At 30.9% G+C, this 22,255-nt stretch overlaps 1 protein-coding gene across 1 annotated transcript in view; it reads left to right on the forward strand.

The window, feature by feature from the left end:
• The window catches only part of LOC132917370 (lachesin-like), a 206,764-nt gene that overhangs the window by 167,175 nt on the left and 17,334 nt on the right, over positions 1 to 22,255 (forward strand). Inside the window, exon 6 of the mRNA XM_060978087.1 lies at positions 14,519 to 14,657. Coding sequence (XP_060834070.1) covers positions 14,519 to 14,657 — 139 coding nt within the window. The remainder of the gene's footprint in view (positions 1 to 14,518; positions 14,658 to 22,255) is intronic.

Below are 22,255 nucleotides of genomic sequence, written 5' to 3' on the forward strand. Positions count from 1 at the left end.
TCTGTCTCTTCCATTTTCTCTCTCTCCCCCCGTATACGAGTATATATTTAACCAACAACCACGTCACGTCTTATCATCGGCCGCGGTGACGCTCCCTTCGACCACAACCCGTCATCTCACCCACCACACACTACCACGACAAGTCTGTTGCGCCATACGTATTTTAAACGTCTACAGTGATCTAGCTGGTCCATTCGGCTACCTTTAAAATATATAATACATATAACACAATATATCCCACAACACCTAGTACAATCGCAGTTGGTTTTTGTTGATTTTTCATGGCGTCGATCGTTTCGTCCCGTTTCATAAATCGACTGCACACAAGAGCACGAACAATATCGACCACCGAAATGAACATCGGTCCGCAATAAGTATAACATACTTTAACGTAACATGTACACGTGCGTAGGACAGATGACGTGCCGAGCTTACCAACCTGGAATCATTGTTAAATAACAATGAAAAATAATAATAATAATGAACACCATTGCGTTTAATCGTTCAAAATAAAAATCGCATTCGGGATGTAAACCCTTCTGAAACGTTTATGACAGAACTGAGTGACTTGAAGGAGATCCGTCAAATTATTAACCCGTTCTTCAATTACTAATATTTGAAAATTTATAAAACCGTTCGAGTGATATACTTTAAAAATACATATGTGCGCGCCTACTTTTCCATGCATCTATTGTTCGACCTTTGATCGAAATATTTTTTCGTTCAACACTCGAAAGGATATCTGATATATTATTTTAACACCACACCGACATGTATACACATTTATTATTTTATTGCACTCTACAAAAAACACTATTCCATAATTTGTTCATAAAATAAATATGTTTATTGAAAAAAAAAACAAATGAATTCTGAAAAATAATGTATTCATGTAAATTTAAAAATAGAATACAATTACTTGCGTAAATTCAAATTTTGATTATATTTTAAAAACGTTATCTCAATCAATGTCAAAGATTTATATTAAAACTAAATTGCATTACTCAGCGTGTATAAAAATATTGTAATTATATGTATAAACATAGAATCAATAATTTAATTTTTAAAACTCATCTGTTATGCACAAAAAAATGTTATTTCGTATCGATAACGTTTTGGGTTATAAAATTTCCAATGATATCTTCAAATTTACAAGTCTTTGCAAAACCCCGTCAGCGTAATTACCTATTCTTTATTGCAGGTTATCTAAAGCACAGCTCAGTTTAATTTTTTTTTTCTTTAAATACTATATTAATGAAAAAACTGAATACCCATCAACTTTACGTTTTCCGTGTATCATAATTTATTTAACCACGCCGAGGAAGGTAATAATGCTTAACGATTGATGACTTTGACTGGACAGGAGAGAGTGGATAAAATCAATAGTGAAATCATCAAAAAATGATGGGGATTGAAAAGTTTATTTTTTAAACCGTAATACGTTTTTTTCGCATACACATATCTATGTAGATAAAAAAAAAACACACTATAATAATAAATCTCCATATGGAGGGTAAAAATATATTAATGCCAAAATGCACCTTTATGGTAGTTTATTCTACCGATAAACATATGTAATAGTAGGTTGCAGGTAGGTATATGATGGTTACAAATTGAACGCACTTACATAATATTACGTATGCACACATCAAATACTCATAAAACTCCGTTTAAAGACGTGAACACGTTTCTAAAAGTTACGCACTCATTTATTTATAAATCGAATTTTTTTTTTTTTTAATCTATACATTTATTGGCACATATTTTTTTTCACCCGAAACGTGTTTAAGCGACGGATGGATCGAAATGAATTTTTCAAACAATGTTGTTAACGAGTACGGGACAATGGGGACCGTATAAATTGCGCGTGTAATGTTTATTTTTTTTTTACTTTTCGACCAAATCACATTGCATACATTGCATATTGAACGAACAATACTCCCCTTCACAAATTGCAATCATAAAAAAAAAATGCATTTGTCCGCACACATAATTTATTGTGTGCGACACGCGATCACAATATACTAACCAAGTACTCGATATTTTATTATACATGAATAACGTTACACGAGCAAAACGTACCAAATACATATAAAATGCCAATAAAAATCCTTATTCCCTTTTCAGTTTTTTAGTACACTCACACATAAAAATCTTATTTTTGTGTATGACTGATTTGAGTATGATAATATACACGTGTACGGCCTACACGTGTACGCCACCAACATGGGTCATAATATTATGGGGAAATAAAAAAATCTTGTATAATAAATATTATTAAATAAGACATATAGGTAAGACTATTTATGGTGAAGGTTTGAGTATTCGTTAAAATCCAAGGCATAAGAATTAATGCTCGTAAATACTTCATTTTCAAAAATAGTTTAACTTGCGTATATATAGTAATACATATAAAATACACATTATTTATATAATCAATAATTCTACATATAAATAGGTGTCCAAGTAGGTAGGTACTATAATATCTATAACTATCATAGATTATTAAAAGCAAATTATATTATTTGAAATATAACATACTCAATGTGAAACCGAACCATTTGAATACTATTTATGACTTGACGTTAAAATTAAAAAAAAGAAAATTACAAAGTTTTAATTGACTATTGTTGCGTAAATTATTAAACACCGACCAAAATTTAAAACTATAAACGCCGGAAAACAAGTGTCTGGATGTAATGAGCATTTTGTTCAACCTAAAATGCACTTCTCAGTTCTGGTCGTCGGTAACCTTCAAACTTACGTGCGATGTGAATATGTGATTTATGAGCAATATTAGTATTATTTGTGTAAAACACTCAAATGTAATAAAATTGCAAAGTTCATAAGAATATAAAGTGTTTTTGTAAAACATAAAAAATAATTGACTATTTGTAACAAACTAAAAAGGGGAATTTATTATCACAAAATATATCGAATGAAATAAAATTTGTACCTTAAGTGTAACCCGTCGGTAAATGCTATCAATACCACAATGCGTGATTTAAAAATGCATCTCCTGGCTCTCATTGTTTATACTGCAGTGCGTGTAATGCATATTTTAATTGCATAACTTTAGAGATTTGACGTATTCTATATGATTTTTTTACTTTCGTTTTTTTTACCACCCAGACGATATCACTACCCCCGGAAACCATTAAACTATACTACTATAATCATAATATTAATGTGAATTTCTATGTGTATTCTTAAAAATATCCTGCATAAAATATATAAATATATAATATTGTAGTTATAATAATTATTATATAATCACTAATTTGTATAATGGCATTACGGTCCACAGCAACGCATTATCCTCAGATATAAATAATTAAATAAATATTATTTGTATTTTGAACTTTTATTTTCTAAAGTTGATATATCATAGTTCATAATAAATTATAATACTACTACTACGTATGTAACTAAAACATTAACTATTAAATGATGATACGCAAATCGACACTATGTAGTCCCGATGACTGGAATTATAATCTATAATAAATTTAAATGTTGTCATAACAAATATCAAGAAAAAATTACCTATCACTAGAAAAGCTACAAATATAGAAAAATTATAAGATCACTTCAACACAAAAATTACACAGTTCAGAACAAAGAAAAATATTTTTGTATTAATTTAGATTTTGAAAAAAAACTCCAAATTTTACGTATAATAATATACAGTTTTACCGAATTCGTCTTATATTTATATATAACTCTAGTATCTACCTGCGGTTAATACTATTATAATGGTAGTGTTATTTCATATTTCAAAGCTATATATAGCTAGGTATATATAACATGTATTGTATTGTGTATTTATATAAATATAATAATAACATAAAAACATTAAAACTTATAAAAAGTGTGATCAAAAGAAAATAAATTTTAAAAAAGCTTATATTTTTATAAAACGAAAAACGTGTAAAAATGAAACACAATATTAACAAAAAAAAGCATACAAAACATACTGCGTTAAAATACAATGAAAAACAAATGCAAAACTTTATCATACGCATTGTGTTGAATAAATCGACTAAACAAATTCTGTTAAAACTTGAGTTCGATTAAAATTTAAAATTATTCTAATAATTTTATGACTACTGGGTATCAAATTAACATTTAAAAATAATTTTACTAAATTTGACGACTAACGATAAGACATCCGATAAATTAAAAGTATATGCAATTTAAATTACTCGAGTGTCTAATGAGTGATGACTAAAATAAAAAATATTTTTAACTGAAAATTCGTTAAATTTAAAAGACATTTTTATCTACTATTCAGTCAAGTGCACTGTTTGAGTTATTATTTTTCTCTTGTACGAATATTATTTTTGTCTATTATCATTTATCATATTATACGCATAGACAAATATACACAGGCACACGGCTATACAGAAAGTTCACCATTAATTTTTTTTTTCATCTGCTCGGCACGAATGAAAAAATAATATTTTATCAACGTAAATTGTTGTTTGACAAAAAAACGTCTGCTCGCAGGTATCATATTATACATTTTGCAATCACAACTTTGTATACTTTCATCTCGACATAAATGATACAAGTTCACTTTCATACGTTACGAGAAAAAGAGAACCAAGAAACAAAATAAAATAATAATTATACAGCCGGCTCTGGAGAATTGCATTAATTATTATTATTTTAAATCATATATATATATATGGTTTCGCATTCATTTAATCCGTTTCGGCGAAACGCAATAACATTCGCTCGTGTCCACGATCACTTATAATAAGTGTCTTATTTCACGCATTTGTTGTGCAAAGCATAAGCTAACCACTCTGAATTCAATATAATGCTATAAGCCCAGCGTTAATGGAATATATTTTTCAGACAAAGAAATGTTCAACTTTTCTTTACGTACATTTTTTTTTTTTTTTGTAGATAATTTTTTCACGTACACAATATGACATCACACATTATTCGCTACATTCGCTTTGAATTAAGCGTATTATCGATGTTGACGATATAATATAATGATACATCATTGTCCGGCGTCCGCTTAAAACCCTTTTTTCAATAACGTCGTTAAAACGGATTACGATTTTGGAGTTTTGGAATCATCGGGTTCAGAAAAATGGGCTACCCGTAATATGATAATATCTCGCGAGTGGCAAGTGGTACCTGCATTGTAAAATTCGTATAAAATAAATCTTCAATGTGTTCCGTTTACTATTATATAAATCATATACAAAACATTTCCTAGTTTCGAGATCCAATAAGGTAAGTGTAATGTCGTGTTAGACGAATGAACATGGGACATCATAAGTGAATGAATTATAATTATAGTTATTGCTTAGCTATTTTTTGTTTGCAAATATTATTTTCTAATGGAACCGACTAAATAAATTGTTAGTAAACTTTTATATTGTGTATAATAATATAATTATAATAAACAAACAAAATTAATTCAGTATTGTGATAAAAATAAAAAAAATAATTTAAAATTTATGTTAGTTATTTTAAGAAAAAAACATCAAAGTATATTTGACCAATTTACAAATTATTATGAAATTCATTCCTTAGTGTTCATTATAATTAGCTAGTTAACTAGGTACCATAATATTAATTAGTATTTGTTTGTTAAATAAAAATGAAAAAATAGAATAAAAAGAAGTATCTAAAAATTAATTTATTTTGTTTTTATAAAATTGTTTAAAAACAATCAATTATCGTTCGAAAAAGATCCACTTAAATAGAGAAATAAGAAGGAAGAAAGAAAGAAACTTAATTAAAGAAACGCTTAAATATTTCTAAAGCTATTGAGGTAATTTTACAAAATAAAAAATGTATAGTTCTAAAAATTTTAAATTTTTTCCTGTTGATTATTGGCAATCGTATTTTCAACATATCTCAGTTCTTGTAAAATATCGAGAGAAATTAATTTATCCGCGATAATAATCAGATTTTCGATGCTGAGCGGAGCGATAAATGTATTTCTTACATCTTACGTGATACCACATCATTAATTAAAAACAGAATGGATATGTACAGCACATACCTACCTAATTAGTTTTTTAATGTATTAGACATAATCACAATAAAAATAATACCTAAACGACAATAAACACTGAAAACAAATAACAATGTAATATTATGTATTGTAATATAGTGTGCAAGCATTATTACTGTATCTAATATGTTTAATGTGCATCACGTATGAACAAACTAATCATTAAAATAGCAGACGAGAACGTAACTGTAATTTTCAGACAAATTTACTAGGTCGAATTTTAAATACCGATCGTCAAAGAGAATTTCGTAATTATACTAGTGATATTAAAATAATAATGTCGACTTTTGTCAAAACTGAATCCGGTGGAGTATAAGCACACAATTTTCTTCAATAACAATACAGTAACAGCCGTCATTACTTTCTAGGAATCATTTAGTGTTAGAGAAAATAGTCGAAAACTTATCGTTCTCTGAGGTGACAAACAACTTTTAGATTTATTTATCTCGTTTCCTCGGCAACTAAATAACGTCTCTTGCAGCATGGTCGAATACTTTGCGGCAAGTATACTTATAAGTGAGGACGTTTTACAACAAAAGTTTTTCACTATTAAAGGGGATCAGAGTCCAAGTCACTTTGGGCATTTGCAAGTACTTAGTTCACGCATTGTCGTAGACGTGATTGATTCAACAGCCCCAATCGGCTCTATAATGTCAATTTTATACAACACTACTATGCTTGAACGCGTATAGATTAATTGAACAAATCATTTTACCTTTTCCGCGAAAAAAAAATACTAATAAACTAATATAAACTGGCCATAGTGGATTTTAAGCTTGTGTGTGTGTGTGTGTGTGTGTGTGTGTGTGTGACCGTGTACAATTTTCCAAAGAATTTTAAATTGAAATATTTTCTTTTTTTGACTCAAATGACTATTCACCATGAACAAACTTTCAACTAATAAACGATGACTTTTTTCATTTTGTAACTTTTCTGTGTTTACATTATTAAGGTTTTCTGAATAATATCTGAATACGAAATACTTAAACTTGTATAGTTGTATAATAAATAAAATCTAGTGAAAAAGCTAATCAATTTTTTTTAATGAGCTTAAAAACGATATGTTTTAAGGGATTAGTTAGAAAAGACATTTTACATAACATTTTGGACGTAAAAACACACGAGAGTACATAAGACAAAAATTATTGTCGATTTCGCACACAATCGCTTTAGTGGTTCCGTTATTATTTAATTGGTTTTAACAGAAGAAATAAATGTTGATGTTTATCTACCCCGAGGATAACGCGCAATGCTTCAAATTAGTTTAAACAAAGTAAATACACGATTTAACGACTACCAGAAAGTAACAGATAATGAAATAAATCAGATAGGTAATGAAATTTATTTTGTTCTTTTAAAAAGCACATATTTTAGACTTCAAACTATGATAAGACGCTTTGTTAACTTTTAATATTCACATGCATTATATTCGACCAAACGTAACCAGATATAAAACAGATATAATATGTATACTATTTGATACGCACGTATTTAAAACGTGGTTGACCAAAAGGCTAAAATTAAAAATGGCTTAATCGTTGAGAAATTAAATTTTATTTTATAAACAAATTCAAAAATCCTCATCAATATTATAGTGTATACGTTACAGTTGATGACGTTAATTATATTTAAATGTTCGTATTATAATATTATTTATTTTCAAATGACGAGGAACTCTGGCATTTTGAAATGAATAATTTCCCAGCTACTCGGCAAGTGCATTTATTCGTCTTATACTTAATTTTACAGCGATGGCGTTATGTGACTGTAAGACTATTACAGCTTGCTATTTCTCAAAGTTACCCCTTTTTTTCAGATGATTTAAGATGAGTTTTAAGATCGAACAAAATTTCATTGGTACAAATTGATATCTCGTATATATATATTAAAGAAAACTATTCTCGGAACTTAATTCAAATATAAATAAATCAATAATATAAATTTCAATTTTGTATTTTATTTTGCTTAACTGATAATAAAATGTGTGGGGGATCCGCGGGCTCTATAAACGTCAGAAGGTATAAAAACACGAACAGTTGCTTGAACTTCCAATTCCAGATATCTTTTATTTGATTGTGTCATCGTCCTTTTGGTTTGCTTTTATAAACATTTGATTGAATTATTTCTTTCATTTTTGCATTTGTTATATTTTCTTGACGTCATTCGTTAATTAAAATAAAATGTCATATTCAAAACAATTTTAAAACAGATGAAATACGAATAATATTTTTAAAATTACAACGAAATGACTAAAATCTAAAGTCATAATATTGTAAAATCGTTATGCACAAAAATATATTTTTATCAAAATATAATAATAAGACAATAATATTAATACTCGATTTCGTTCCTTTTTAAATGTTATAAATTTTAACCCTGATCTTTGCATTTATTTTGTGACATTTCTGTTGGTAACATATCTTCGAATACAAAATTGGTTTCGAAACTAAGCCTCTTGTTGGATTGGATAACTTTTTTGAGCAATAGATTTAAATATACCATAATACTAACACCATTAAGATAACAAAATTTTCCAACGGGTATAGAAATTAACAATAATCAAATCCCGAAAATAATAAATCACCATAATTATTGATTTGTTAGGCGACTATAAATTGTTATTTACTGGAAAATTATGTTATTTTGATGTATGACACAATTCACTATATCATAAACATTACATGATATAATATGTACATAACAAATTGTATATCGCCCACAATTCAAAATCCTAAATCCACTATTATGGTCGACCACGTCCCAAGTACCTACAAATAGTTTTTAAATATTTGAAATGTATTCGGTATTATGATTTTGAAAAATAGACATGATATAGTGTCAGCTTTCTTATGTTAGTGTCTTGTGGAATATTTTTTAGCGATATTACAATCAACACTTTACAGAGCAATAGAAGTATAGATTTTTAGTAAAACAAAGATAAAAAAATAAATATTGGGTAAGAAAGAGATAAAATAGAGGTTATGAAAGTATAGCTTCAAGTTTATTGAGAGAAAGATTATACGACTGGGTATTCAATGGTGGCGTGATAGGGTATTTCACGAGACCAAATTGGTGGTGGTATATGTGATAAAATTTGATATATTATAAAATGATTAAAATTTCACGCGGTCACTGAATACGCGATGATAGTGATGCATGTTTTATACGTAATGATGACTACGGACCGATAAAGTGGTTGCATTTTGTAAAGAAATAGGCGCATAGTGGTACGGTTTTCCAACTTTTCGTATAATAATCCTAATTGTTACGAATCGGTTACTAAACAGTGTTACTGTTTTGATTTCAATAAGTGCATTTCCCCATGAGGGGGGAGCTGGCGTAACGTTACCACAGCACCCCCGCGAGAAAAATGGATTTTCCGCGGTAAAAATCAAGTTACGAATTCCGAATTTGTGGTTACGAATGGTTACGAATAGGTTACTAACTAATGATATAAAAAAATGTGGAAAATTCTGACATAGAGGTGCCAGGGTAACGTACCTGTATACTATTACTAAAATATATTTTAATGTGTTTATATATGTGTCTGCTTACGCGCACGTGTAGATCTCCGCTCGCTATCACTCGTTCCACTCGTTCGTGTGTAGTGCGCTTGTACCAAATACGTATAAAATAAAGTAAGACGCGAGTTTGGTGGTTATGGCTGGTAAGTGCAAGTGAATTTATATTTTGCTTGGCTGTGTTATTTTCGAATATTAGTTCATTTTTTTACAGTATCGATATTATTTGTTCGCGGTATTATATACGTATATTTGACGTGCAATGGCTACCTATGAGGACGAGGACGTTATTTAATTTAGGACTGTGTAGGAATGTATATTTTTATTTATTGGTTTTAACTATTCTGCGTGTTTTATTTTAGTACAGATATTGTTTGTCACATATTTATGCACAACAGATTCAAACAAATTATTAAAAGCGCCTAACGATCAAAGTTCGCACAAATTTTCTACCACACTGTAGATCATATCGTTTTCTGTCAAACCAATATAAAATGATAACGCGGCTTCCGGAAAGCTTGGCACTTTAGTCGGTTAGTCGCCAGACTCGACAACGCAAAACATATTATATATTGTGTAGCATTTATGACCTTAAAGTTTGAGCGGTTATTAATCACAGCTTATTTTGCAACTGGATATACCGTTATCTCGGTGTTTATTACTCATGAATAGTTATAATTATAATTATACGATAGTTATTGTACACTTGTACACGCAATATGATGCACAGTGCGCACTATAAAATACTGTAAACACTATTGCATATAGGTACTCGTATTGTTGACGGTAACTCAAACTTAACAAACGCATAACCGGATATTTTATATTATTATTATACACTTCCGAGTACCGTTTCACTGTCGTAAAAAAAATTGACAACAAATCGTTTCTACGCCCTATTCACTGACCTTCTTGTTGTTCCAATACTCAACGAACACCTGATAGTCAGTGATTTAATTTCGTCAGTCCATAATATTATATTATCCTTCCAATGCGTTTGTACTCGTTTCGAGTACGCATAACGATGTAATAAAATCATCGTTCTTTAATAAAAAATTAACCATTTTTAATTATCTTAGCTTGATTGTATAAACAAACTTTAATACATTAAATAACGATTCGTAATTACATTTTTATCGTCGTTTAATAATCAGATAGGTAACTCAGAAATTGACGAATATCACCAACTCTTAATCGGATATTTTGAATAACATCATGACCATGATAATAGTAATCTAAACTAAAGTACTATTCAAAAAATAAGGGAACGACTATTTCAACGAGGTTTAAATAAAACCTAACTTAAAAAAAAAAAAAATTCGTTCGAATAAAATATATTAATATTATAGCATTATTAGCATTATACCACTTGTATGGATTACAATAAGTTTAGATCATTATTAAAATTTAATGGCAAACTAATAAAACCAAATTAAAAATGTTATCTAGTTTTGAAAAATTTGGAATTATTTATTTATAATAAGTACATAAATAATATTTCAAACCAACATAATTAGTATAAAAATTAGCAACCTATGAATTAAATATTATTTAAAATAGAAAGCTAATAATGTGTATTGTATATTGATACTTATGTGGATGAAAATAACATATTCAAACCATTTTTAAATTATTTGGATATCACAAATCAATTTTGTTGGTTTTTGTTTTTACTGCCTATATTTGCAAAATTAAATCTAAGTTTACGGTTTACCAGTATTATCATTTATCAATTATATTTAACTTTGGTGAAAAATTAAAAAGCCAAAATGGAATTTCCATTAATTTAATGCATTGGCCGTTTATGAAAAAACAATCTGAACATGTATTTTACTGTTATGAGTTGGATAATATTTGTATATGACCAATAATGACATCCAATAAAAAAAATCTAATAATTAAAAATTGTATTTAAAAACTAAATTTCAACATTAATCGTCTGATTTCAATTTCCTCCGAGTCGGTTATGTAATTTTATTTTTATATTTACGTACAATATGCAAAAAATTAGGTTTACTTTTTAAAAATAATAAATATATTTATTCTGGTATAACGTTAGCTTAAACTCTGCTCAGTAGGTGGTTATGACTTAATTTTATAAAATTTATTTTACCTAAAACATATTTTGTTTTACAAAAAATTATTATACAATAATTTTTTACTATAGTGATTTATAATATTTTGCGTAATCATTTTCAGAAAATACTTTTTTCGCCCATTGAGTTTTAAAATGTAATTTCTTTGAATGATACGAACGATATATCAATCGTGTTTCATCGTCACTGAATATAAAATAAAATAGGTAGTAATAAACTTAAATTTGTATGGTGCGAAATCCTTATTTTTATGATATATTACTGTTCCAGATTAATACGAATAGACAAACAATTTTTGTAAAATGTCAAGTGGCGTTGACGAGATAACGATCGTGATAATTACTCTTGCACTTTTCAAGTGTTTTCGTAGTAGGATAACACATTAATTTTGTAATCAGGTCAGCACAGCGTGTACCTGCACGTATTGCGCATTTTCAATCACCAGCGAGTGAACAACAATAAAAGCCCACGAGGCCGAGGTAAAAAATCAAATAAAAAACGTAACCAGAAAGCACTCGGGAACCCATCCTCAACGGGCAAGCCGAAATTGAATTCTGCGAACTGCCAAGAGCGCATTTCCCTATTATATACGTAGCATATACTGCACTGCCGGATGTGCTGATAATTTCGATTGTTGTAGCACAAGGGGCTTTCCGGTGAAATTAGTCCAGTCCAGTATGAAATCCGCAAGCCACGCGCACCGTCATCTGTCATTACACGCGGTGCATAAACCGTTGAACTCCGAGAACTCCGACCGGATTTCAATTTTCAATATCCGCCTCACGCGCATACATAGTATTATAATCCGTATATAATACAATATGTATATATATATACACAAGACGATTCACCAAGCATCCTAAACCCCATTATTTAATTTAATAATGAATTTATTTTACCCCCCCCCCTCTTTTTAACTGTAAATTATTTAGTAAATGATTTTTTTCAAAATTCGAACGATTAGTGTATCGATAAATAAATAAATTGGTTTATTTTTGTAAATGAATAAATATAGAACAATTAATATAAATTATTGAAATTTTCGATCACGCATATTATGCTTCACACGCATTATCGTAGAGCTTTCCTTGGAACATAAAGTTAAAAAAAAACTCAAACACGACTCACTCAAATTTTGATTTTGAAAAATCAAAATATTCAAAAAAAAAGTCCTTTATTTGAATTACTAAATACAAAGGAGAAATTGTCATTTGAAAAACCGAAGATTGTATCTTCACAGCATACAACTTAGTACGAAGGATCTCAACAATTTAAAAATATTGTCTTTAAGTAGGTTTCGAAATTCCATACATTAGATTTTGAATAACTGAATTATTATAGGAAAAGGGGGTGAGCGTGATAAGTGAATCATCCTGTATATACAATATAATAATAATATAATGTTTAAGACGAAATCGTTGTGGGATAACAAACGCGGAGAGCAACGGCCGCCCTCCGTCGTACGATATTCGATTACGCTTTTGTATATTTAACATTATTATTGTACCGCGTTCGTTCGCATGGTATAATGGGTATTTTTTTATCCTTCTCGAATTCGAGATATTATATTTGAAAACGTATATCACGTGTATTATGGGGTAATCGACGACGCGCCCGATAATCCAGATGCCTGCAGTGCCATAAGCTATAATAGCCGTATTATTATTATTATTATTATAGTTCGTTTACAATAATATGGCATATATAGTAGTCGTCATTTACTGCACATGTACGTAAAACGCGTTTTTAATAAAAAAAAACTAAATTTCAAAAATTATTACTCCAAAATTATTATATTATTTAAATCCACGATTCTAGAAAAATCCGTATCCGTGTTTTAACCCTTATATAATACTATAAAACAACACTGTTAGACGCCACGAAATAAATTAAAAGTACCTGAAAAAAAAACACATTATTATCGCCAATTTAAAATGAGAAACAACAATTTCTTGAACTGAACATGTGTTTACCCATAATAATATATACAATATTTATTATTATTATATAAAGTGTAAACTAAGAATATACGTGTGTCAGAAAAATTAGTACATGTAAATCACACGTGTACGAAACGAATTATATAATATTAATAAATTGATCACGACAAATATATTTTTAGGTTCCTACAACTATGTAATATGTTAGCGTTAAGTATTAAAGTATTAAATATAGCGTTATTTCATCGAATACCTAAATACTTCATACTAAAACCATATCAAATCCCCATAATTACAGAGACCTGGGTTATGTGAACATCATTTATACGTGAAAAATTATTGATGAAATATTTAATTTTAAAATGAAAAATTAAGTATCGATTTCTATGAAAAATTTAAGTTATTTTTGTCCATCCAAGTTGTCACGTAATTCGTTTTCGATCAATTATAAACGATGAGTAGATTAAGAGACACCGTGTCTCGTCCTGTACGTGGTTTTGTGTGGTGACTGGACGGTATAGCAGACCCGGAAGGTCTGAGAATACACGCGAAACAATAAGATTGAAAAATCATAGTAATAAGACTTGTACGAGATACGCCCGGAGCTTATCGATAGCTATTTTTTAATTTAGTAGTTTTTCGTCCGTCAACTGGTACTGTTTGTTGCTCAATTTTTTAGTGTTATCAATGCCTCGTGAATCGCGACTTCTGGCGATGGAATCCCAAATTCCTGCGTTGTCGCGATTTCAGCACATAGCAAAATATAATAATATTATATATTATTATTATTATTAAATTTGTCATTTCGGTAATATTTTTCATTAGTAATATGTTGGAATTTTTAGCCGATGTAATAAATGAAATAATAAGCAACGGTATGCGTATTTATTCATATTTTATTTTTATTTTATTTTTCAGTTCCGCCCGTAATTGCGGTACCCAACCAACTACTGGGAGCGCCAATAGGCACAGACGTGACGCTCGAATGTCACGTGGAATCCTATCCAAAGTCTATCAACTACTGGGTCAGAAATCGAACAAAAATGTTGATGGACGGGTAAGATTATATTTTTATTTTCTATAAATCGAGAAATAAAAATACACCACATAATACTCGCTAAGCGTAGTCCAGTGAAACACGTGTCTTAAAATTTTTTGAAAACTCCATTACGAGTTCAATTAAGCTTACCATTAAAAATGTATACCTCATAAGAACAAATACGATGTAGGTTATACGACTGTACAATGTCCTTCGTCTGTTATGCGATATATAGGTTTTATAAATTCCAAATATTGACGAAAAGACGATTTCGTTCGGAAAATATTTTTTACCAGACATTACTCTTAACCAGCGGCTAGTAATCCGATCACGTCTTCTTCGACAACGATAAATTCTGGTATGGCGGTATTTACCTTGAAACACAGTAATATTTCTGATCCGCATAGGATTTATCTATTAATACAGGAAACTCGCGATATATTTTATGATTCGGAATAAACACCGACTTAGCGCAACGAAATAAATATGATTAATATAGCAGGACGTCAATGTGACGAAAAATCGGGTAAATAACACAACACAACAACAATAATAATAATAATAATAGTATAGTACTATAGTGTTTGAATTAAAAATAATGTCTTGTGTCAATTATTACTGTTGCCGTTCCGTGCCGAAGGGAATCGAGTTGTCTCATTGTTTTTGTTTTCGTTCCAATTAGCAAACAATGAGCGCAATAATAATTAACATCGATCGAAATAACGTTTATTATGATAACAAAAACAAAGAGCAAGGGCGATAACAAAATAGAAATAGAAAAAAAACTGATAGAAATAAGGAATTCCAAAAGAATTCAAATACAATGGAATACTTTTGATATTTATGAATTATTTTTCCCGTAGTAATTGTTATGCTTGAACGTTTTGTCGGAATACTTTTGAAATGTGTTAATTTACAGCCCTGTAGCCACTAAAACCCCCGCGACCATCGCCTCCGCCATGGCCGATGTGCCGTCGTCACAACCTACTGCGATGGCGTGTTCCCAGGAGACAGCTGAATTTACTTAATTTAATTTTTTTTTTCGACAACAAATTATTATTGTCTCGTCGAAATTATTACGCGAAAGTTGTTCAACGGCAAAGTATAAATTCTAATTATTTCCTACACAAAAACAAAAAACATTATACTTTACACGGCACCCTAGTTTTGTAGTGTTCTTAAGAATGCATACATAACGACCGGAAGTGCTCTATTGCATTGTTCGCCCTCGTATGGCTAGATCCTGCTCTAAGGTGCTTATGGAAAATATTTATTATATTTTTTTTCTCTAAAAATCTATTATTTTATTGTTCGAAAACTCCGAGTAAATATATGACAATTAATATTTCAACAGCAAAAAAAAATTGTTTGTATTAATTTAGAGCGTAAAAAATATAATACAATATCAAAACATGTTTATGGAATACAATTACTGCCAATAGGTTATTATAAAATAATTGTATGGCATAAACAGCGTTTTGTTACTGTTAGTTTTGCAAAAAGTAAATATTATGTAAAACATACTACCTAGTTTTGTATTATAATCATTTATACTTTCAAATAATTTAGGTTCACCGTTTATATTTTTATTTTTTTTTGCTTTTGGTTTTAACAGGGCTTTTTCAATGAATAATTTGTATACAATTCACATTTATTGCTTCATTTTAATTCCTGAAATGTAAAAAAATGTTCTGTTATTTAAATTTTTTAATTACGATCAACGTTATGATCTATCTGACGATATATTTTAACATAAATTTTAATATTTTTCATTATTTTATGCAGATCTTTGCACACACAAATATATGCGCTATAACTTGGAGTAGAATTTAATTCTAAAATGTTTGAATGCTAAACACGAGATAAGGTGTTGAAAAGAAAACGTGCGTATATGTAAGCCTTTAGTACAACATGCATGAATGGACAGTGACATGTGAGAAGCCAGATGGAAAAACGTATATACTTTGTATATATTTTCACGAGAAAGACGTAAAAGAAAGAATTCTACTTTACACCCTATAAAACATTATAGATTTTTAATATACAAATACATATTAAATTCTAAACAATATGAAATTTAAATAAAATAACGTCAACGACGCTGTTTTTTTTTTTAATGGTTTTTTATTTTTTCGGACAATAATTTAACTAAACTGCCGTCAAAATCCTATCGAAACGGCTATAATAAATGTCCACCGTTTTTTTTCGGTCGGGCGGCAGGTAGTTTACGTTTATGGATCAAATTAGACATGTAAAAAACTGGATGCTCTTGTCGATTCGACGATTCGAACAATTGGTGCAATAATAATAATATTCGGTTCTGACGTTACGGGTAGTTCATCGCGTAATCCAGTCACGTCAAGCATGCGTTCATAGTATTGGTGGACGTCACGATAATAAAACGTGTAAACGGATTTATGTGGAATAACAACATAGACGTCAACAATTGGAAGTGGTGACAACTTCACACCGCATACAAATGTTCCAGTTGACGCGAAGAAAGAGGCGTACAAATCCGGATTTACGAGTATAACGCTTGTTAAAATGACAGTGAAAATAATCCTACACGGGTTAAAAAAAAAATCCTTAGACAATCCCAATGTTTGAGCTGAGGTCTCTGAACGGTCTAAACTAAGGTTATAATTAAATCTTCGAAATACGAGACTACATTATGATCTGCTGAAAACAATTCAGAGCGAAAGATATATTATTTATTATACTGCATTGTGCAAATTCCGACACATACAACCTAGAGAAATTTACTATTTTAGTCTACGTGATCAACACTAATCGACTGTTGTTTATAAATTACTTAATAGTATATAATCAAACGATATCGAATTCGTATAACCACAAAAACAAAAGTCCACGTGTATATGGTTTTCATCAAAATTTGCATTTTAAACATTTAAAAATAAGTTTTATAAATTTTACAAATTATTTATCTTAACGTTATTGAGTATATTACATAAAAATAATGTTTTCTAAATCACATAGGTCAATTAGTTTATTATGCATACTATACAAGGTAATTAGGTGTAAATGTATTTAAATTCAATATATTTAAAAGTGCAAAAATTCAAACATATAAATGATAGAATAATCAGGTATAAAAAATACATAAGATAAAACAAAATATATTGCCAATCTTGTATAACAAGTAGTCTAAAAAAAAAATCGTTAATATTATTTCTAAAATATGATTTAAATCGTTACTCGAAAACTCTTTGATTTTTAGTTGGCACCTGAAATGAACTTCAAAATAAAAAATTATTCATAAAATACAACAATTAAAAATAATAAATAAAAATAAATTAACTCACTCCTACGTTTTTTCTTTTATATTTTTAGCATACTAATTATAAACATAATAATTAATAATAATATAGCCCACAAGAGATATATCAATTACAAAAATAACCATAAAAAATTTATTGGTTGAAATTATATTTAAAATAAATTTGATTTCTCATAAAAATCAAATTAAATTCATCTTTACTAAACCAATCAAACTAGCATTTTAAATAACCAAAAAAATAAATATCCAAATATTATAATTATATTATTCAATACGTATTTGTACTTTGTTAAATTAATCTGTCCTTTGTAATTATTGTCAACTGTATTGAGTCATATCTTCAAAAGACTTTCACCGATTAAACGTATTAATAAATAAATAGTAATACGATTTAATACATAATTACAATAATTTCTCCAGAACAGTTAGAATAATGTTGAATTTTTTAAGTACCTATAAAAAAATGTCTGACATTAACTTTCAAATTTCGGATAGGTGTGACACATTTTTTTAAGTCTTATAAGATATCTTCGAAAATAGTGAGACCCGTAAAAGTTTGAAGCCCGTCAATACGAATATTTACGACCCTTAGCTGCATACGTACAAAAATACTGAAATGAGAGACAGAGCTAATCAGTGAAAAATTGTAATAGAAAAAAAATTTGAGGTGGTATTACTATAAAACACGCGGAAGTTTTATCATACATGTGAAATCAATTTCAAAACTATTACTTTAATTTAACTTTACCTTTTGATACATAACCCGGGCACATGCGCAATAAGATAAACTATTTAAAATAATATCTTTCTACCCAAAAATCGTTTAGGTACGAACGAATTCGAAAGAAAAATGTTTAATACTTCATTACGTAAGAACTTACGATTTAAATCGCTTGTTATTTGCTTCACTCGAATTCTTAAATTCGAATAATTACGATAAATCTCAAAATATTTTCCATCGCATTAATTATCAGTGCACACTACCACTGTAAATTGCAAACACGTATACAAATACACAGTACAAATACTTGATTTTATGCACACATATAGAAGCCGATAAATATAATAATAATTAACCACACAAGAAAAGTGACTGCAGCGGGACGTCTTTTATGCAGCGCACAAGTGCAAATTTTCCTCAGCGGGGGCGGCATCATTAAACACGCATAAGACGATTAATGAGAGTCGAGATTGTATGAAAGCACAGTCACGGGGGGTGGCGGATGGTGTTTTTAAAGAGCTAAAAGAACACGATTATCCAAGGAATGATCACACCTACTGGTGGTAGAGTGACTAAAAAAAGAACCCCCTCCCCCCGAGGAATAAAACCTTTGACGGAGAAATCGGGCGGTGGGCCGGAGACGCCGTATAATAAAATACGAAAAACAAAAAATTAAAACAAACAACCTCTTTCGGTCTGGTTCCACGCGCCAAAGTCATTAATTATACATTTGTCCCTAATTTCTCACCCTTATCCACCGGCCGCCCGACGACGTTGTCGCTCGCTCCTTTCCGGGGCAGGATTTTCACGTATACGCGGCGTTTGCGGTGTACTGCAGGAGGCGAGGGCGACCTTTTTCCGTCGCCGAAACGTCGTCTATACATACACAATATAAAAGATATCGTTTTTATACTCTCCGCAGCGGGCACGCACACACGCACGACATCGCCCTCCGCGTCGACGTCCTCTCGAAAAACCATCATCAGATGACGGCGTCGCCAGTGGCGCGGCGGTAGTGGCGACGATGAGCGCAGAAGTTTTTGACTAATCTGTCGCGTGATTAATGGCCAGACGAAAGTTTTGAGCTCACCCCCCCCCCCCCCCTCCGTCTTCCGGGTCTAACGTGTGCGCTATACGCTCGTTCGTTCTCCTTTTATTCCCGACGAGTAATTGAAAGTCTGCAACCGTAGCTTATATATATATATATATATAGTGGCGACAACAACGACAACACGCCAAGTGTCCCCCCCCCGGTTTGGTCGCCCGCTGGTAGAGAGTGGCGTTTGCGGTGGCTTTTCTCGCGCGTAGCTGACGGACGGACGGACGGACGGCGGTTATATACTGCAGGCTGGGTCTCCCGACTCCGGAGGGGGGAAACACGTTTCTCGACCGGGGCGGTTGATGGATCGACTTTGTTTGAGTACTCGCGACGTGAATAATTATTAACTGTGTTAATATAACATTTTTTTTTTTTTTTTTTGGCATTCGCTTACTTCATATTCGATAGATCGTTTCCCGTTGCTAGAGCGCAATATCCGATATTTTTCACTTTACCGCGAGTATACGTGTGCCGCGGCGTTTTTCCAGCTGTACTTGAACGCTAATGAACGGCTATTCCGAGTCTCTCGATTCGAGTCGTATCTTCGTACATCGCCATGTCCGTACGCAGCGCGCAATGTTGCGTTATTCACGGCGCGGTCTGTCGACCGTAAAACTTATCGGCTAAAACAACGTCGTCAATAATACCTATAATTCCGTTTATCAAACAAAACGTCCCGTTTCATGAGAATCGGAATTTAAAAAATAATTTTACCACCCGTCCTTTTGAATTCCGGACGAATCGAAGTGGAATAAAATGCGACAAAGAAATTTGAAAACAAGGACGTGGGATTAAGAGCGGGAATAAGGATTTTACGACGGATGCGATCCTTTCGAAAGAGACGCCGCAGTTCGCAGCCGGTGTGTAGCACGTGTAAATCGATGAAGTTGTTTCACTATCATAATACTGTGAGACGTACACTGGTATGGATCATCATCGGTAACCGCGAGTTTAGGGCCGTCGATATCGTCTGGCAGTTTGTTTCCTTTATTACTGGCGGTGTGCGCGTATATTATTACTCCATTGCCGCTGTTTATTACTACGTGTGTAACGTACCTATAATATACTATATTATACGCACTTAATGCACTTACCCTGATTGTAACTGCCGCTGCGCAATGGTGCGATATGACATTATGGTTATTGCAGCGGGGGGAAATGTGGTGGAGTTTGATAACACTTCGGCGTAACGTCGATATGATACGCAATACGATTAAATTAGTATCGAAATAATCGGTTGTATTATACGTATAGTATAAGATAATAACGTTCTGTGTACACCAGTCAGTTAGTTAACGGTGAGATGACGCGTGTACTCTATATGTCGCGCGCTTTCTACTGTCGAAATTCAACACGGACAGGTCGAACACCGTTCGTGTATTATATCGGCTTCTGCTCATTTTATTATTTATAAATGGAATCCTGACAGTAATTATAATGCGTGATGTATTTAGTTTAATATATCTGATAAATAATGACTAACGCAAAGACTTAACCCATATTGTGATTGTGTATTTGACTGCAGCTACTCAATTATATAATATTCTAACAATATCATGTTCTAAACATTAATGCACTCGAGACTTCCGTGAAATTATTTAAGGTACCGATTTCCGACCTAATGTATATTCCGATATCCATACACTGACTATTTAATTGCATATTCTAAGGCCATTCTCCGAACATGAATACACTCGAGACTACCGTTAAACCAGCGAAGATACCGTTAGCCAACTGGATGAATTTATGTATATCCAGATACTAGCCGATTGATTAGGTATAATATCATATTTTAAGAATATCCGCTGAACACTAATACACACGAGTCTACCGTGAAACCGGTTAAGATGCCAATAATTTCCAACCGAACGTACTTTGATATATTCACACTAATTACTTAATTTAAAGAGTGTAAAATTGTTAGTAAATTTAAAATAATACCAATTGGTGTGACTTTTCTTCATTTATAGTGGTTGCCGAATTAAATTCACTTAATGTGTGTCTGCTATTTGAACCATATAATTCTGACCAAACTAGTTAATTATAGTATATATAATAATTGTATTTAATAAATTTAATATTATAAGTAATAAATGCATTATTTAAATTATATTATGCTAGTGAATATATAGATTTTAAAGCTTAGAAATATACGCGTGAATAGTGTTGTTTTATAAGAAAATTGAGTAACGTTCAGGTTTGATTAATAACACCAAATAGATATTCTTACGAACACATCCAAATGTTTGAATAATTCAACGAATTTAAGAGCATTCGTTCATATTATGCTAAGAAACAGTGGGCGTGGAGCGACGTGGACTATTTGTAATGATGATTTGACAACGAGACACTGAACGGATGTTGTTTTGTATTAGTTCTTGTAAATGGTTGTAGAAACAGTATTATCCTCATCTACTTTTGGTGTCTATCGGTTGTACGGAACGTTTAGTCCATACGTTAAGTCGTATATTAGTGTGTGTGTATTTTAGAACAGAGTT

This window comes from Rhopalosiphum padi, chromosome 1 (genome assembly GCF_020882245.1).
Source record: "Rhopalosiphum padi isolate XX-2018 chromosome 1, ASM2088224v1, whole genome shotgun sequence".
NCBI classification, from domain to species: Eukaryota; Metazoa; Arthropoda; class Insecta; order Hemiptera; family Aphididae; genus Rhopalosiphum; species Rhopalosiphum padi.